We start from the raw sequence: 15841 nt of genomic DNA on the forward strand, positions 1-15841 counted from the left end.
CAAATATAGTCAACATCAATTAAACCTTTCATTATTTGAAAATATTGTTTTTTTAATAAAAACTTGCTTAATCTTTTTTCATTTATTTTGTGTAAAAATAAAAGAGAGAAAGAAAAGAAAGTGAAAAAAAAAAAAAAAAGCTAAATAAATTACATTTATCAACTTCACTCAAAAGCCAACTTTTACTTCCTCTTATTTCCAGAAGAAATTAAAAAAAAGTTTAATAAAAATTCAAATTAATAAAATATTAATTTAATTAAAAAAACTAAAACGAGAGATATTAGTTTCCTTTATTTTCCCATTGCAAAATTAAAGCAAGAACCATAGTGACGACCAAAAAGTATATTACATTCAACGATCTAACACGACAAAAGAAAACACGACTTGAAACCAAAACGATTACAGTTCTTTTTTTCTTTAAAGGGAAAAAGACGATCAGAGTTATTAGTTGTCTCACTTTGAAGCGGGTTATATGGCAAAAATTGCTTTAGGATGCGAGCCGGTAGTGGGTTCGCTCACTCCGTCAAAGAAGAAAGAGTACAGAGTCACCAACAGGCTCCAAGAAGGCAAGCGTCCCTTATACGCCGTCGTCTTTAACTTCATCGATTCTCGTTACTTCAATGTTTTCGCCACTGTTGGTGGCAACCGGGTCTGTATCACTATCACTCTCTTTTTCTGAATAGACAGCTCTTTTTCATCACCAATTAAACATACCCTTTAATAAATTGATTATGGTTGTGTTGATATTGTAATGTTATTTTCTTTAGCTTGGTTTTTAAGGTCCAATTCAAATAATCTTTGTTTAGCATAAGTTTGCAGCCTTTACAGGAAAAAGAGAGAGAGAGAGAGACCCTTTTCTCTATTTAGTTTTTACGCTGAGTAATTGATTATAGCAATTTAGCATCTTTAGCTTAGCTAAAGGTTCAAATCAGGTAAGCTTTAGTTACCTTAAAGTTGCAGCCTTTATAATGCCATTTGTTTGTTAGATAATAGTATAATTTAAACCTCCAAAACAGGCTATTCAAAATTGTTATTCTTGTTTCATAGTTTTTTTGGGTATGTGCTGGTGAATTTTGTCTCCCTTTTCTTGTTTTTCGTTTTAGTTTGTTGTGATGATGTAAAGTTACAGCCTTCTCTTTCTGTTTCCTATCAGGTGACTGTGTATCAATGTCTTGAAGGGGGTGTTATAGCAGTTTTGCAATCATATGTTGATGAAGATGTAAGAAACGACACCTTTAAAAAAAAAGGTTTAAATTTCTATGTAATTGTAAGGAAGTTTTATTGTACTACTCTAGACGTGTGGAAATATCCTTACAAAACATTTGGAATTTCCATGTGCTTTTTAGATCAGAAGGATGAATCTTTTTACACGGTGAGCTGGGCATGTAACATTGATGGAACTCCGTTTGCCGTAGCTGGAGGAATAAATGGTATTATCCGTGTCATTGATGCCAGCAATGAGAAGATACACAAGGTATATCTTCTTATTTTCTTGAGCTGATTATTAAAATACATTTTGTTTTCACATTGGACGGACTCATAATCTATAATATAGAATGTGAATGAGACACAAAAGGATGAGTTTTCTTTTTCCTTGATTTCTGACATACATCTCAACTTCTCTTTCCTTTCCTTGCTCTTCCTCCTTCTTGAGAGCCATCTCATAGGTGAGAAGCTTACCAATAAATTCGTTCGTTAAGATTTTACCCAAGTCCTTATTAGCCTCTTCAATACTTGCAACCCTTGAGCGATAGTCCTTAAGTAGGAGTGCCTTAAGAATTTTATTGTTGATGTCAATTTGCTCATAGTTCTTTCCCAATTTTCTCAAGTCGTTGATGATGGTTAGAAGCCGGTTTGTTATATCGGTGACACTATCATTAGGCTTCATTTTGAAAAGCTCATATTCGGTTATGAGCAATTGAACTTTCTTGGACCTTTCTTGCTTAGCCCCTTCATTATGTGCAGAGTTTTGTTGGCCATGGGGACTCCATAAATGAAATAAGGACTCAACCTCTGAAACCTTCACTTGTTGTGTCTGCAAGCAAAGTAAGTGATGCTATTTTCATATTCTTCTGTTTATTGTCTTACATAACCAATATTAAGAGTGAACCAGGATGAATCAGTTCGGCTGTGGAACGTTGACACTGGAATTTGCATTTTGATATTTGCTGGTGCTGGGGGTCACCGCAATGAAGTTTTGAGTGTGGTAAGTGGCGAAAAATGATAGTTGTATGTTCAACTTTGCAACTTGAAAGCACATAAATGTGTAGTTCTTTTGTCACATTTTCTTGTCAGTTTGAACTATGAAATATGATTATGGTGGTTGCTTTAGGACTTTCACCCATCAGACATATACCGGATTGCAAGCTGTGGAATGGACAACACTGTCAAGATTTGGTCAATGAAAGGTGAGCTAGTCATCATTCCTGTGTATATCGCAGCAAACAAGTTCCTTCTTGATAGGCTTGGGCATTGGACTGTTCCATGGGTGATAGCCTAGTCTGTATCTACTGTATAGATCACAGGATGATATAGAAAACCAAAATGTACTTCTTCATTCAAATAAATATGGATCTTGATAAAAATTTCACTGGCACAAGAAAAGGAAAAAGAAAGTTTAATTCGATTGTGAAAAGGTTAAATGGTCTGATAAGCTAGCTCATTTTTCAACTATTTATCCATTTCATTTTACCAAGTTCAATGCGAGTCAGATTAGTCTACATTTCTAGGTTTTAATGCAACAAGTAGTTTTTTCATTGATTAATTGGTTACGTTTTATTCCTGAAATGAATTGGATTGGTAATAATCTGGATACAACAAAATAATTTTATAAGATGCTAGATTTAATGTACTTCTCCAAAAAACCGATTGCAATATTCAGTCACATTATTAATTAGGTTTTATTTTGTTTATTTACTGTTAGATTCCCTTTTGTCATGCTTTTGGCTGTTCTGCAGAATTTTGGACATACGTAGAGAAGTCATTCACATGGACAGATCTTCCTTCAAAGTTCCCAACAAAATATGTGCAATTTCCAGTGAGTAGCATTTTCTGTCTTATTGAGTTTTGAGTATAAGGGAAGGCTTTCCTGTAATTTACAGATTAAAATTTTGTCTTTGCAGGTTTTCATAGCTTCAATCCATTCAAACTACGTTGATTGTAATAGGTGGCTTGGTGATTTTGTCCTGTCAAAGGTGAGTCACAAGACTTGCTTGATAAATTGGGCCTTTTGATACTTGAAAGTAAAATTTGATAAACTGCTTTAACATGAAGCTGCATGAACTTCCTAATGCACTTCAATTCAAGTTGGCTTGTCATTGCCTATAAAGTCTTCATTTCTCATTCTCAAGGAGCATATGTTCCTTTTTATTGGTGTTATATTTGGTTGGGGTTGGGAGCTGGGATCTTATAAATTATAATACTGCTGCAAAGACTTTAGGACATAAGTTAACCTGGTAATACACCTTAAAGTTCTACGGTCGTCATTGTTTGCTTCTTTTTAGAAGTTGATAGTAAGACAACTTATTGTACTACTGCCTAGAACAGAACATGATCCAGCATAATGAAAGCTTAACTTAAATTCTTAATTATAAGAAATATTTCAACGCCCCCTTGATATATGTTTCCAAGTTGAGATTGTCAATGGTTGTCTATGCTCAGCTAATGTCAGTAATATGTGTTGCAATAATGCAGAGTGTTGATAATGAAATTGTACTATGGGAACCAAAAACAAAGGAACAGTCTCCTGGGGAGGTCAGTGCTGGCGATTTTTTTTGTTCTTTTAGAGATTTCTAATCCACTTCTGCTTACCTATACTTCTTTGTTTCTTGTTTCTTGCACATTTTTCTTGGCTATTTGGATGTATTGAAAAATGTATCCTGCGTAGGGTACTGTTGACATCCTTCAAAAATACCCTGTTCCTGAATGTGATATTTGGTTTATCAAGTTTTCCTGTGATTTCCATTACAATGCAGCTGCTATAGGTAATTCAATTTAAGCACCTCTTTTGCTTTCTTTCATATGCACTTTTGCTTATCTAATTTTCAGCTCTGTGCCACCAATTTAAGCTTCTAGCACTTTCACTGAGCTTTATATTTTCACAAATTTGTGCAATTATTTTGTGGGTCTCAGCCTGTTTGAATTCCATCTAACAGGGAATAGGGAAGGGAAGATATATGTTTGGGAATTACAAAGTAGTCCCCCAGTTCTAATTGCAAGGTGCTTTTTACAATTCTCCAACCTTTATTTTCAAACAAACTTGTTTGCACATGAATTCGATTGTCATGCTCATGCTCAGTGGCTCACTAGTATTGTTTTTCTCACTCAGGCTATCTCATAATCAGTCCAAATCTCCAATTAGACAGACTGCAATGTCCTTTGATGGAAGGTAATGCCCACATGAAGAATAATTTATGTTCACTTCATTTCTTTTTAATTCATCAATTTGTTAAATGCTGAAACTTATGTGTTGCAGCACAATCCTTAGTTGCTGTGAGGATGGGACAATATGGCGCTGGGATGTAATATCAACTTCTTCCTAGGTATATCCAGAGTGGCCAATTCAGAATTTTCTTACGATAGCTTGTTTTTGACTCAGTAGTTTTAGGGCTACTGTTAATTTTTATTTTTATTGTTTTTATTTTTTTTTATATTCCTTCTCCTTGTGTCTGTTTTCATTGGACCAATGTATTTCAATTGTTAGAATTGTTTATAAAAAGTGTTAAATGTTGAAAACCAAGTTGAAGAGCCTTGAACCAAGATAACTCTTTTTTCAAGTTAATGGTGCTGACTGCTTAAGGTTGGCTTGAATTTATTTCTTGAATTGTTCGACAATTATGATAATTTTAAAATTCTTTTTTTAAAAAAAAAAAAGGAGCAGAAAAGAAGGGTCATTTTATTGTCAATAAAAAACTCAAATATATAAATAAATTAGTTATAATAATTTGTCTTAAAATTATAATTCTATTTTCTTCCCCTTCCCTTCACTTCATTCAGCCATGCACAATGTGGTACCACACATTTTATTAACTTCTTTCCAGAAGTGAAGAACCGATGCTGAATACATAGTAGTACTTTCCCTTCAAGAAAAGCAAAGCATTAACTAAGAACTAAACCATTGATTCTGTGGTTCTAGATTTCCAATCCTCAAGCTAAGCGCCAAAATCAAATCCACAGGCAGCAACACTGCCATTGAGGTAACAGTACAATATGCAGAAAATATCAACAGTGTCCACAATTCAGAAAATATACCCGGGTTTATAATTGAAATATGAAACGTAATTCACATTAGATTTTATCAACTATAAGGATACAAAATTTGTTTTACTACAACAAATGAACAGTTCTCATTTCTTTTCCTCATCACAACACTCAACCTGCATCTATAATCCTATTTTTTTCTATATACAGAAAAGAATAAGTATTACTATAAGACCCCAAAATTTCACAAGGAGGACTGAATGGCAAAGGCAAATTAAATCTGTGTCCTTAATTGCCTCACTAGACTCTGCATACTTTCAAGCTTCTGACTTAGTTGTTTGATATCAGCAAGATACTGTAAAGAGGACTCAGAAGCAGATAAATCAGTCATAATAGTAGCACATTTGGCTTGTGAATCCATAACTGCCTCCTCGAGTGAAGCAACCGTTGATTCTATTGTCTGCGGAATCTCGTAAATCGGATATGGGGATGGAGAGAGTCCAATACTGCGAGGACTACTACCCCTGCTAAGCTTTTGTGGGGTGAAAATCTTGTCAAAGCTCTCACTTCCTGCACATATCATATATTTTTCATTTCAAGAAATTATGAACCACACCAAGACCCACAAAAGGAAGCTATACCTGGGGTATGCAGAGGTAACCAGGTTATTATTTCTAGTATTAAATAATTTATTTCTACCATAGGATCTAAATCATATTCCAAGAGTAGCAAGTTGGTGACTAAGAGATTAATCAACAGTATAAGGGTTGAGATTCAAGAAAATAACAAAATATCGGACTACCAACACTGATATCTGGACTTGAATCAACTTGCAATTCATCAACTGTTAAACCATAATATGTTTTGCAACACAACATTATTTTTCATGATTCAATCTACTAAGTTGGTGGAACGCTAGGAAAGTTATCCAAGTAGAAATGACGAACCATACCAAGGTTGCTTAGTTGGTCTATTGTTGCCTGGCCAATGGATCGCTCCAGTTTGAGCAACTTCAGGACCCCAGCAGCCATCCGACCCATTGCATCAACTTCAGACTTGCACAAGAAAGCAAGGTGCTGGAATTCATCCTTGGTCACAATAGCCTCAATCTACAGTATAACATATTATCACCTTAAAACGTTCACAGGATAGTAATAATATATTTAGAAAGTGTTAATCTCATTACCGGATGCTTGACAGAGAATTTCAAGTTTTCCACAACCCATGTAGCCATTTCATCATCAACACTTTCCTCTGACATCACCAAACGAGCTTCAAGATTTATCCCACCAGATGTCTCAACAACTTCTTTCATCTCATTCTCTGACAGAGAAATACCATTTTGTCCCAGTGGCTTCAAGATCTGCAAGCCCTCCACACCAACCTACAAGCACCTCACACAATCATAAAAAGCAAGCAAAAAAACAAGTAGAGGCAAAGGAACACAATCAATGAGTTTAAAAACAGAATGGCAACTTGCCTTTATACCTGAGGTCTAAGCCCCAATTACATATTTTCTTAACCTAAACCACAAACGGAATTCTAAACCAAAGATCGGTTACAGGAACCACATCAACACTGACTTCAACTGATAACCAAGTAGCACAAGATATATCCTCAACATTCACCAACTTAGACTGAAGCTACTTCAAACAGGTTATTTCCTAGCAGTGGAACCCAGTAATTATTTGTCAAACTACCTAGGCTACAATACAGGTCTCGGAGAAGATCACTGCAGGAGGCTACAATACAGGTCTCAAAGAAGATCACTGCAGGAGGTCCCAACATTTACTGCCTTTTGACTTATAAACTATGTTTATGAAGATAATTTGTCTAATTAATAAAGCATTCAAAAAGCTTTGAAAACAAACACTAATATCAGTTCCTTAAAATAAGAGATGAGAAAATGGATAGAGAAATAAAGATCCTTACCGTGACCAAATCCACAGGATACTTGTGTCTTCCAGGCATGTTCCCTTTGGCATACGGCTCATGCCTTGGACTATTTTTCGCTTTCACTAGCAAACTTTGAAAAGTTGTGTGCCAGCACCTCTCTTCTCTACCCAGATTTTCATGGTTGTCAAACCACCACCTTTCTGCCATTTCTTGTGCGCCTTCAAGAGCAAATAACCAATCTTTCAATTCTATACACACATCCACATCATCTGGCATCCCCAAGTGCAAAATCCCACCATCTTTCCCATTTTCTGGACTTCTATCTGTAGAAAAACTGAGAGCTTAAGACAACTGCAGCTGGTGTAAGAAACTTCAAAACAATACCATAGTAGTTGTAAGCACTAAAATAATGAAAAAAACATTCAAACAAACATTTCATTTCATACCTTCTCCTAAATCAACTCTGAGATGTGATGTTTTGAAAAGCTTTGACAGTGGGCCTCTTGATAAGTTCTTTAACCCTTTAGTGAGCCCTTCTCCCGGACCACCATCAGGCCCAAGTATTCCAAATCGATGTAGCAGGGCTTCTGCATAGTTCATTCCACCACCAAGGCGTATGCCAGAGATACAGGCTGACACACTTAAACTATGGCATTCTTTATCACGTTCACTGAATGGAATTACGTGTACTATGTTTATGTCCAGAAATGGAATTGTACATGCAAGACCATTTGGTTGATGTTTCTGGTGGTTATGCACCCAAAAGACAGCTCTTAGCTGTGGATAGCCATTTGTGGTTGCCAAACCATTCTCAATGGGAGTTGAAACTGTGCTATATTCATGCGCCAAACGTCCCTCAGTCTCTACACAGTCCACCTGAACACTCTGCCAGAGTAAAGTGGATGAAACAGCAATAGCACCACCAAGGGTTCTATGAGCAACTTTGATGAAAAGACCATTCCCAATAAATTGAACGAGAGGCATTCCCTCAATATTTATCGTAGAAGATTCAAGAAATCTAAGCTGGAGTCCCTTCACTGCTAAGCTTACTGCAGTATCACATGGAACTTTATCCATTAGCCTACCATCATCAGAAGATTCATTTCTACTCTCTGTTCTCTTGTTTTTTCCAACAGAGGCAATCTTTTCACCGACTCTGCCAAAGTATGCATAAAGATCCAGGACAAAAAACAACTGATCAACAGAAGTGTTGGACAAATACTGTTGACAAGCAACACCTACTCTGACAACGCCACCAGGAGGAGGAACAATTGTCAATGGACCTCCATCAGCAGTTACCATGGCTACCTCAATAGAAGCATCTTTTAGTTCAACACATCGCCACAAGCCTGAAGTCAATCCATGAGAACTCAGCTGCCCAGCAGAGCTGATAGATGTTTCGAGAGATAAACTAAGATGAGAGGCTCCAGTAGTCCATTTCTTCTGGCTTGCATCAACAGGTTGGCCCTCCCACATACAGAAGCAAGCAGGATCCTTCTCTAGCTTCAGTAACCTAAGTTTTAGGGAAGGTGACTCTGAGAAAAACAAGTTTTCAATGTGAAGCCTTGCTCCAGTGAAGGAACTCTGGACAGTATTGTTTTTGTTGTAAGCTTGATTGTCTGAATTACTCATGTCCAGAGGAACAGTGACATCTAATTCCTTGAGAATAAACATGAGGGAGTTTACTGAAAAATCTGGCAGAACATCCCCAGGATTGACAACAATGCCATCAGCTAAGAAGGAAGATATCCTTAAACACGATTCTTCCTGAAGGTGAATCTGACAAAATAATGGGAATGATAATCAAAGCCAAGTGGATGAGAAAAAAATAATACACTGAGATTATCAACTCATACCATAAGTGGCTGGCAAGCAATGACCGTTTCTGAAGCAAAAGATGGTGGGAGTGGAGAAGGCTTGACCTGAAGTGAATGAAGGCATATCAAAGGAATACCTGCGCTTAACTGGAACTGCTGGTCTCCCAGAGGATGTATTGGAGGGCAAAAATTCTTAGCTGTAAAGACGAGTAATAATAGATAAACTTTAATCAACCTCTATCAATCCAAAAGTATCTCTACATTTGTCAAATTAGAATTTATCCAACATCAAAAGGTTTAAATAATACCAAAGGCAGGAATTTCCAAACAATTTTCTGTGACATTCTCAATGGACGGTTGTACTAAAGTACATGGAGGGCGAGAGAAGGTGTCCCTGCATTTCGATAATGCTCAAACTAATTAAAACGAAGTTATGTGATAACATAATCCCATCCCTTTTCTCACCCCAAAAGAGAATAAAAGATAAATCAGTCATCTGGAGTCTTTCACTGCAGAATAGATGGAGGAACCACTTTAACAGTTTAATAAATCTTTCTTTCAGTATCAGAACTAAGAGCCAGCCAACGAAATAATGGGAGACCATAAGATTGGAAAGTTTGTATGGAGTTGTGAGATCCAAAGAATGTCAAGAATGGTTCATATTCATAATTAAGAAAGTTATGCCAATAATTGTTCCTCATTGATGATTAAGAGGAATCACAATGAGGATGATGAGAAAATTGAACTTTACACAATAATCTCTATAACTAGGGGAACGAAATTGAGTTTTAGATAATAATTTCTATTACTAAGGGTTTCCCCACAAATCTTGAAAGAAACTGGGTAACTTGATCAATAAAGAAGATGATTCTAGTCTCCCCAACAAGATTGTTGGTGGATCATATTATTCCTTATTCTACACTAAAAAAATTTCAACTCTCCTACTGTGCTTTTCGAATGTCCAGAACACTTGGAGAGGCCATTGTTCATGTAACAAGATCCTTTCAATTTATGTAGTTCTTCCTTTCCTTTAATTTCAATTTTTTAACATTGTAGTGAAGGTAATCTGTGGAAGTTATTAAAGGAACTCCACATGCATAAAAGCTACCACTTCCAACACTTACCAAACAACAGATTCATAGTTGTCTTAGTTAAGCTTTGCTCAAAAAGAATAAACAAATGAGTTGACAAGACAAAATAATTACTAATGCAAATTTATAAAAGAATAGCAATCAATGTTACCTTAAGAAAAGACCACCAACCATAACCGTGGTCAAATTATTGACAATTTCTCCATCAGAGACTGTTGCCTAGAAGAAATATTGCAGCAAAAAAATCTCACATTACTAAAAATCATGTCAACCAACAGTCCTTATAAAAATTCATGGAAGCACACAGCTTAATGATCTAAAATTCGCATGAATCTCAGAACTCAAAAATGCAACTGATGCAAACAAAATAATATATTTATGTGAATTGCCAACAATACTTGAAAAGGAAATCTTTAGAACTTAATATGATGGAAGTTAGGCAGTCCAACTTAATGCAGATTTGTTTGTTCTCCTGCTATTGAATTGACTAGTTTGAGAACTAAGACAATAAGGCATTTTAAATAACAAAAGCATAGGCTTAATTGGATTAAGATCTTATAGCATCTTAATAAATTAAAAAAAAATGGAGTCAGTAAATGCTATTATAAAATTGAATATCTAGCACTAGTTATGACATGATAGATCCCTAGCAACAAAATTGGACTAGTTCAGTAATCTTATATAGCCTTCAAAAGTTCATTATTTAAGAGTTATGGGACAATACCCGAGAAAAGAGAAGCGACTGCATCAAAAGCTCAAGCTGAAAATCTGCAAGTATATTGAGATTGTAAGCAAGTATTCAATGCAGGAAAGATGTTATCTAGTAAAGGAGAACAGTTTGTATTATCCTCTCCTCCAAACATGCATCCTATGTTTACAGGAAAAATATCGCCTCAGCCATGTGGAGCATACACAACAGAAAGGAGGTGGAAGTTATATACACAGGAAAATTTATACTAAGACTTGTACTTCACAAACAAATCATGGACAGTAGCAATCAAAATAAGACTACTACTTAGTTCAAAGTAATTCAAAAAAAAAAAATGCATTACTATAATAAAGAACTGAAAAACAAATAAAATAAGCAAATGTAATGAGAAATGGAAACAAACAAACCAGCATCTTTAATGCAGAAAAATATGTGGTCCACAAGAAGCGAGACTAGTGAACGTCCTGCTGCTTCTGTAGATCTCTGCCAAGAACCAGAGAGAATGAAAGACAGAGAGAGAAGGGAGAAAAAGGCTTAGTTGAGATCGAACAATGAAAGTTCAACAAGAAACTCTACTGAAAGGGTAAAGTATTAGCAAAACGAAACCTGCTGAGCCTTTAGATCCACATCTCCTCTATTAAGACACACATATAAACCCGTGAGGAAGCGAAGAAGAGCACGGAGTCCTGCTCACTCATAAAACATTACTCAATGACTTCCAATATTTACCCTATGCATTAGTAAATCTGAATAAAGAGAACTGCTTGCTGGAAAGCATTTCATCAGCACCTGGTTCACTTAATGCTGGACAGACAGCTTCTGTGATATGTAATTGAACCTCAAGCCCAAGGGGATTGTTCTGCTCAGTCCTCTGCATTGTGATCTGAGACAAATTATGATGTCAGGACACATATAGGAGTACATGGCCCTTAAAACTGAACAAGATTGAAGCAATTCTCCTTCATCCAGAACAAAGAACACCCATCAACAATTTACTTAAAATGTAAATATGCATTACATGAGCTTCTCCTGATATTCCTTCCAAAAAACGTTCTCCACCAAAGAAAACCCGCTTTGCACCATCATCATCTCTCTGAGTTGAACCCTCTTGAGATCGTGCCAAACTGGCATCAGCGAACATATCAGGATGAGGCAGGAGATCAATTGATAAAGATTCCCATTCAAGTTTCTGTACAGGAAAGAATTTAGCATCGATATATTTTTTGTTGATAACAACTGAAGGACTGTGATATCTTCTCACTCTCAAAAGACAAATGAACGCAATAGAAAACCAGCCAAAGATACACAGACATAGATCATATGGCGCATGTTATCAATAGCTTGCACATTACCTTGAACACGTATATAAAGCCTTTATTATTGGAAAAGTCGCGCGCTTCCTTGAGATTTACGACCTGCAATATAGAACTACTCATAGAAGTATTTGAACTAAAGAGAGCAACCGAGAGATTGAGCATAGCAAATTTACCTGCCAATTTTCATTTGTGGTATACAACAAGAGATTGCGAATGGTAATGGCTGCTAGAGGTGATGCCCTGGAGCAGAAAAAAGATGATGATATAACATCCATAAATGGGGAAAGTTTCTCATCAATCATAACTTCTGAATTATACTCAAACACAAACTATCTAAAGTTTCTTTCCTAAGACCATTTAGTTTACATTGAATAAAACATATTGCTTAGTAAAGAACAGGAAACCATGATACATGGACATATGTTTAATATGATGTAACCAAGTGAATAGTAAACCATTGCAACAGCCAATCTATGAATGCATGTAAGTTTCTCAAATAATAACAAAATTATATTTACCAAGCAGCACCCCCCTCACGTCGAGCACCCCCACGTGTTTCAAGTAGAAGATTGACAGTGCTGACCTGAATCGTCATTCCATCTGCAATCTGGCAATAATAAAAAGCAAGTTTTATATCCAGTATTATACCTTTGCATTTTGTTTAGCTCAAGATAATAAAGGAGAAGTTCAGTTGCCAGACTGAATAAACAAGCTATTATAAAGTATACACACAAAACCTGAAATAACTTTTTCTAATAAGGATCTCCTGAGTGCAATATATATAACTCACGGAAAAAGAGAAAGCCGTGCGATATGCACACATGGAAAACTAATACTAGTCACCTTCTTCTAGTCAAATTCATATGTAGGGATATTTTTGGAACATGTCATTTGTTAGCAGCCTTACAGGACTTCTTGATAATTAAACTCTCCAACAAATGTTTGAGCTTTACAGACAATAAATTTAAGACAAGAAGCTCATATACATCTTTATTGAAAAACTCTAGCACGCAAAAACTTTTGTTTTTGAGGGTTATAGCATTGGATCTTAGAAAAAGGATCAGATTTCCAAGAGGCTGACCATCGTTCATTGTAATCCAAACACCAAAAGCTTAATGCAAAAGCACCAAGTTAGCACCTGACCTTATCAGCAAACCCATAGCCGCTAGCCTTAGTGGATCCAGTAGATGACTGGGTACTGCATTAAACAAAATAAAATTAAGAAAAACCAGCAGATTTTAAATAAAAAGTACAGGGCTTATATATAGGCATCATTCTACAAGAAACTTAAAATGAATTTACAATACCTGTGGGTGCTGCTACATGCGTCCAAATCATTGTTCTCCTCCAGAACCAAATCAAGCTTATCAATTTGCACAACAATTGGCTCTACTTGTACATTACTAACATAAGGAAGCTGAGACCGAAAAGAAAAGGGAAAAGAAACAGAGCAAGTAAACTAAGTTATAAATCAAAAGACAAAAAACCCATCTTTTTCGCTTCCAAAGAAAAAAAAAAAAGTAAATAAATAATTCTTAAATGAAGAATGTCAAACTTAAATTGAAACTGTTTTCAATTCACAAATTCAAAATAAATCCAAACAAAACAATATTAATTCATATATTTAGTGGCATCGTGGCATTTCTAAAGTTCCTTCAGTAAAATAACACAAGTAAAATTAAGTTCACAAAAGGGAAAGTTTATGCAAACCAAATTCACATAATTCAAATTAATACACTAAAAGTAATCGGCAAACATCTAAAAAAATTAAATAAAGAATACTAACAATTATCTCAAATTTGCCAACTTTAGCCTTTGTTACGTTCAAAGCTGGTGGCAATCCCATGCTCGCATGCAAAGCGTCTCCATTTATATCTAAGAATCCAAAACAGAAAACACATAAACCCTAAATTTAAAACACTTGTCTCATTAAACTAAAAGAAAAATATTACACCAAATTAAATGCAAAACCAAAAGAGTTACCTAAATTGGAAAGCTGAACGGTACGGCCTTGAAGCTTAAATTGATCTCTAGAGAAAGATTTAAGCCAGTACTTGAGCGTATACTCTAAGGCACGTGCCAATATCGCCTCCATTGCAAAATTAACTTGTGTCAGTTTCCTCAAAATTCAGCGGGTTTCAGTGATTTCTCGATTCGGAATCAACCAAATCGAATCAATCGAAGCGATTTTTGGATTTGAATCGAGAAATGTGAATTCGGGGAAATTGAAGCTTGGGGTTTTTGATGATGTTTTTTATTTTTTTAATTTTTTGGTTTTGGAATCTGAGAACAGTGAGGAAGGGGCGTCAGAATGTTGGAACGTGTTGGGGCGGAATGTGGCACGTGGGAATTGGGCTTCTTTTATTTTTATTTATTTATTTTTATTTTGGGCAGCGGGAAGTGCATTGGATCGCGGAGGTGGTGTCAGGTTGGAAGAGGATTTGTCGGTGTGGTTCTTGTTCTTTTCGGAAAAGTGAAGTGTGAAGACAGACAGGCTCAATCTTACGCCGACGGAGAATTAGCGTTTCAAAAAGAAAATATTCACTAGAAAAATACCCTCTAGTTATATAAATCTGTAAACTCTTTTTTTGTCATTTTAATTGGCCTAATGCTCAAAAAAGTCGCCAAATTTTTTGCTTTCTGATAATTTTAATTAATTTTTAAATTTTTATACAAATTTCTTGTCGTGCTGATTTTACTCCTACGTGCACTACCAAAAAGCATAATGAACTACTAAAACTTACCGTTTTGGAAGTTCATTATTCTCAAAAAAAAAAAAATTACATCTCATTTTCCTTCCTCTTTGTTCATTCACGATTTCTCTTGGATCCTACCACCACCACTACGGCCTCAACAACCGCTCTTAATGATCACGACAACTGCTCTTTTCACAATTATTCCCGAGCATATGCCCTTTTCTCCACCATTGCAATTGCTGCTTGTATCGACACTAACCAAAACAGCTTTATTTTTACTGTGCCGCCCGCCCAAGGATTTGGTGTTTCTTCGACCTAATCTTGATTTCATAAGCCAAGAAATCATCTCTAATTTTCAGCGGTGGTCAGAAAATGCTTGAATAATCCAGTTTTGCAAAGTTTTGGATTTTCATTTATATAATTTATTGATTACCTTTCTCGCTCTTCCTCTAATCTCTTCACTTTTAGTTGCAAAAAACTGTAAAACATATGGTGGAGGTCGAAATTCGCGGTTGTCGTTCAAAATTAAACAACCGTTTGTTTCAAAAATCTAATACCATTGTTAAAAACTAAATAAGTTAAATATCTTTTAGGTAATTAGGTTTTTAAAATTAATACTTCTATTTTTTCAATTTAATTTATTATTATAGTTTGTAATTTACATTCATTAATATGAGATTTTAATAATAAAATTATTTACCAAATATTTTATCATACAATTAACTGTACAAATCTAAATTGGTAAAAGTTAATAACTTTAATTGTATATTAAATCATGGATTTTTTATTTTTTATTTATTTTATTTAATTATTTTAAATATTTAAAGTTTTCTAAAAGTATTATTAAATCATAACTTTTTAAATCTTAAGAAAATATACGACACAGCAAATCAATTGGTTTTATTAAAAAAAAAATTATTATTCAATAATATATTTTGTCACAGAGTTTATAATGTAAACCAAAGGCCTTATATGTGTTTCTTTTCACATATATTGTACTTAAATACAGCAAACTTTTTATTGACTCGTAATCTTTTTAAAGAATCAAAATTGACTTGCTAATTATTTTCTTAATCATGAAATTTAAAAATCATTACTTAAGTATTTATAAAATAAA

At 35.1% G+C, this 15841-nt stretch overlaps 2 protein-coding genes across 5 annotated transcripts; one reads left to right on the plus strand and one right to left on the minus strand.

Annotated features, from left to right (window-relative positions):
- The first annotated feature begins 298 nt into the window (after positions 1-298).
- Positions 299-4738, plus strand: LOC8280714 (polycomb group protein FERTILIZATION-INDEPENDENT ENDOSPERM). 2 transcript variants are annotated; one of them, XM_015721577.3, is made up of 13 exons: positions 299-649; positions 1154-1247; positions 1347-1474; positions 1966-2046; positions 2114-2206; positions 2333-2408; positions 2958-3037; positions 3123-3194; positions 3694-3753; positions 3887-3983; positions 4155-4218; positions 4328-4387; positions 4475-4738. In XM_015721577.3, the coding sequence occupies exons 1-13, from the start codon at positions 473-475 to the stop codon at positions 4539-4541; spliced, it is 1149 nt and encodes a 382-aa protein (XP_015577063.2). In that variant the 5' UTR covers positions 299-472; the 3' UTR covers positions 4542-4738. The 2 variants fall into 2 exon arrangements, with proteins under 2 accessions (XP_015577063.2, XP_002522836.2); XM_002522790.3 differs by having other exon boundaries at positions 302-649; positions 1154-1219; positions 1352-1474.
- Positions 4739-5236: 498 nt separating this feature from the next.
- On the minus strand, positions 5237-14619 carry LOC8280713. 3 transcript variants are annotated; one of them, XM_002522789.4, is made up of 20 exons: positions 14012-14619; positions 13815-13903; positions 13336-13445; positions 13172-13226; positions 12547-12635; positions 12202-12268; positions 12065-12127; positions 11731-11901; positions 11502-11595; positions 11319-11398; positions 11120-11195; positions 10728-10771; positions 10155-10222; positions 9221-9306; positions 8952-9109; positions 7542-8874; positions 7132-7418; positions 6386-6583; positions 6152-6308; positions 5237-5769 (listed from the first exon to the last, which is right to left on the minus strand). In XM_002522789.4, exons 1-20 carry the CDS (start codon positions 14121-14123, stop codon positions 5474-5476), a joined length of 3633 nt encoding a protein of 1210 aa, XP_002522835.1. In that variant the 5' UTR covers positions 14124-14619; the 3' UTR covers positions 5237-5473. The 3 variants fall into 3 exon arrangements, with proteins under 3 accessions (XP_002522835.1, XP_048235753.1, XP_048235754.1); XM_048379796.1 differs by lacking the exons at positions 13336-13445; positions 13815-13903; positions 14012-14619 and having other exon boundaries at positions 13167-13225; XM_048379797.1 differs by lacking the exons at positions 13172-13226; positions 13336-13445; positions 13815-13903; positions 14012-14619 and having other exon boundaries at positions 12065-12140.
- Between the last annotated feature and the right edge of the window lie 1222 nt (positions 14620-15841).

This window comes from Ricinus communis, chromosome 9, assembly GCF_019578655.1.
Source record: "Ricinus communis isolate WT05 ecotype wild-type chromosome 9, ASM1957865v1, whole genome shotgun sequence".
NCBI lineage: Eukaryota > Viridiplantae > Streptophyta > Magnoliopsida > Malpighiales > Euphorbiaceae > Ricinus > Ricinus communis.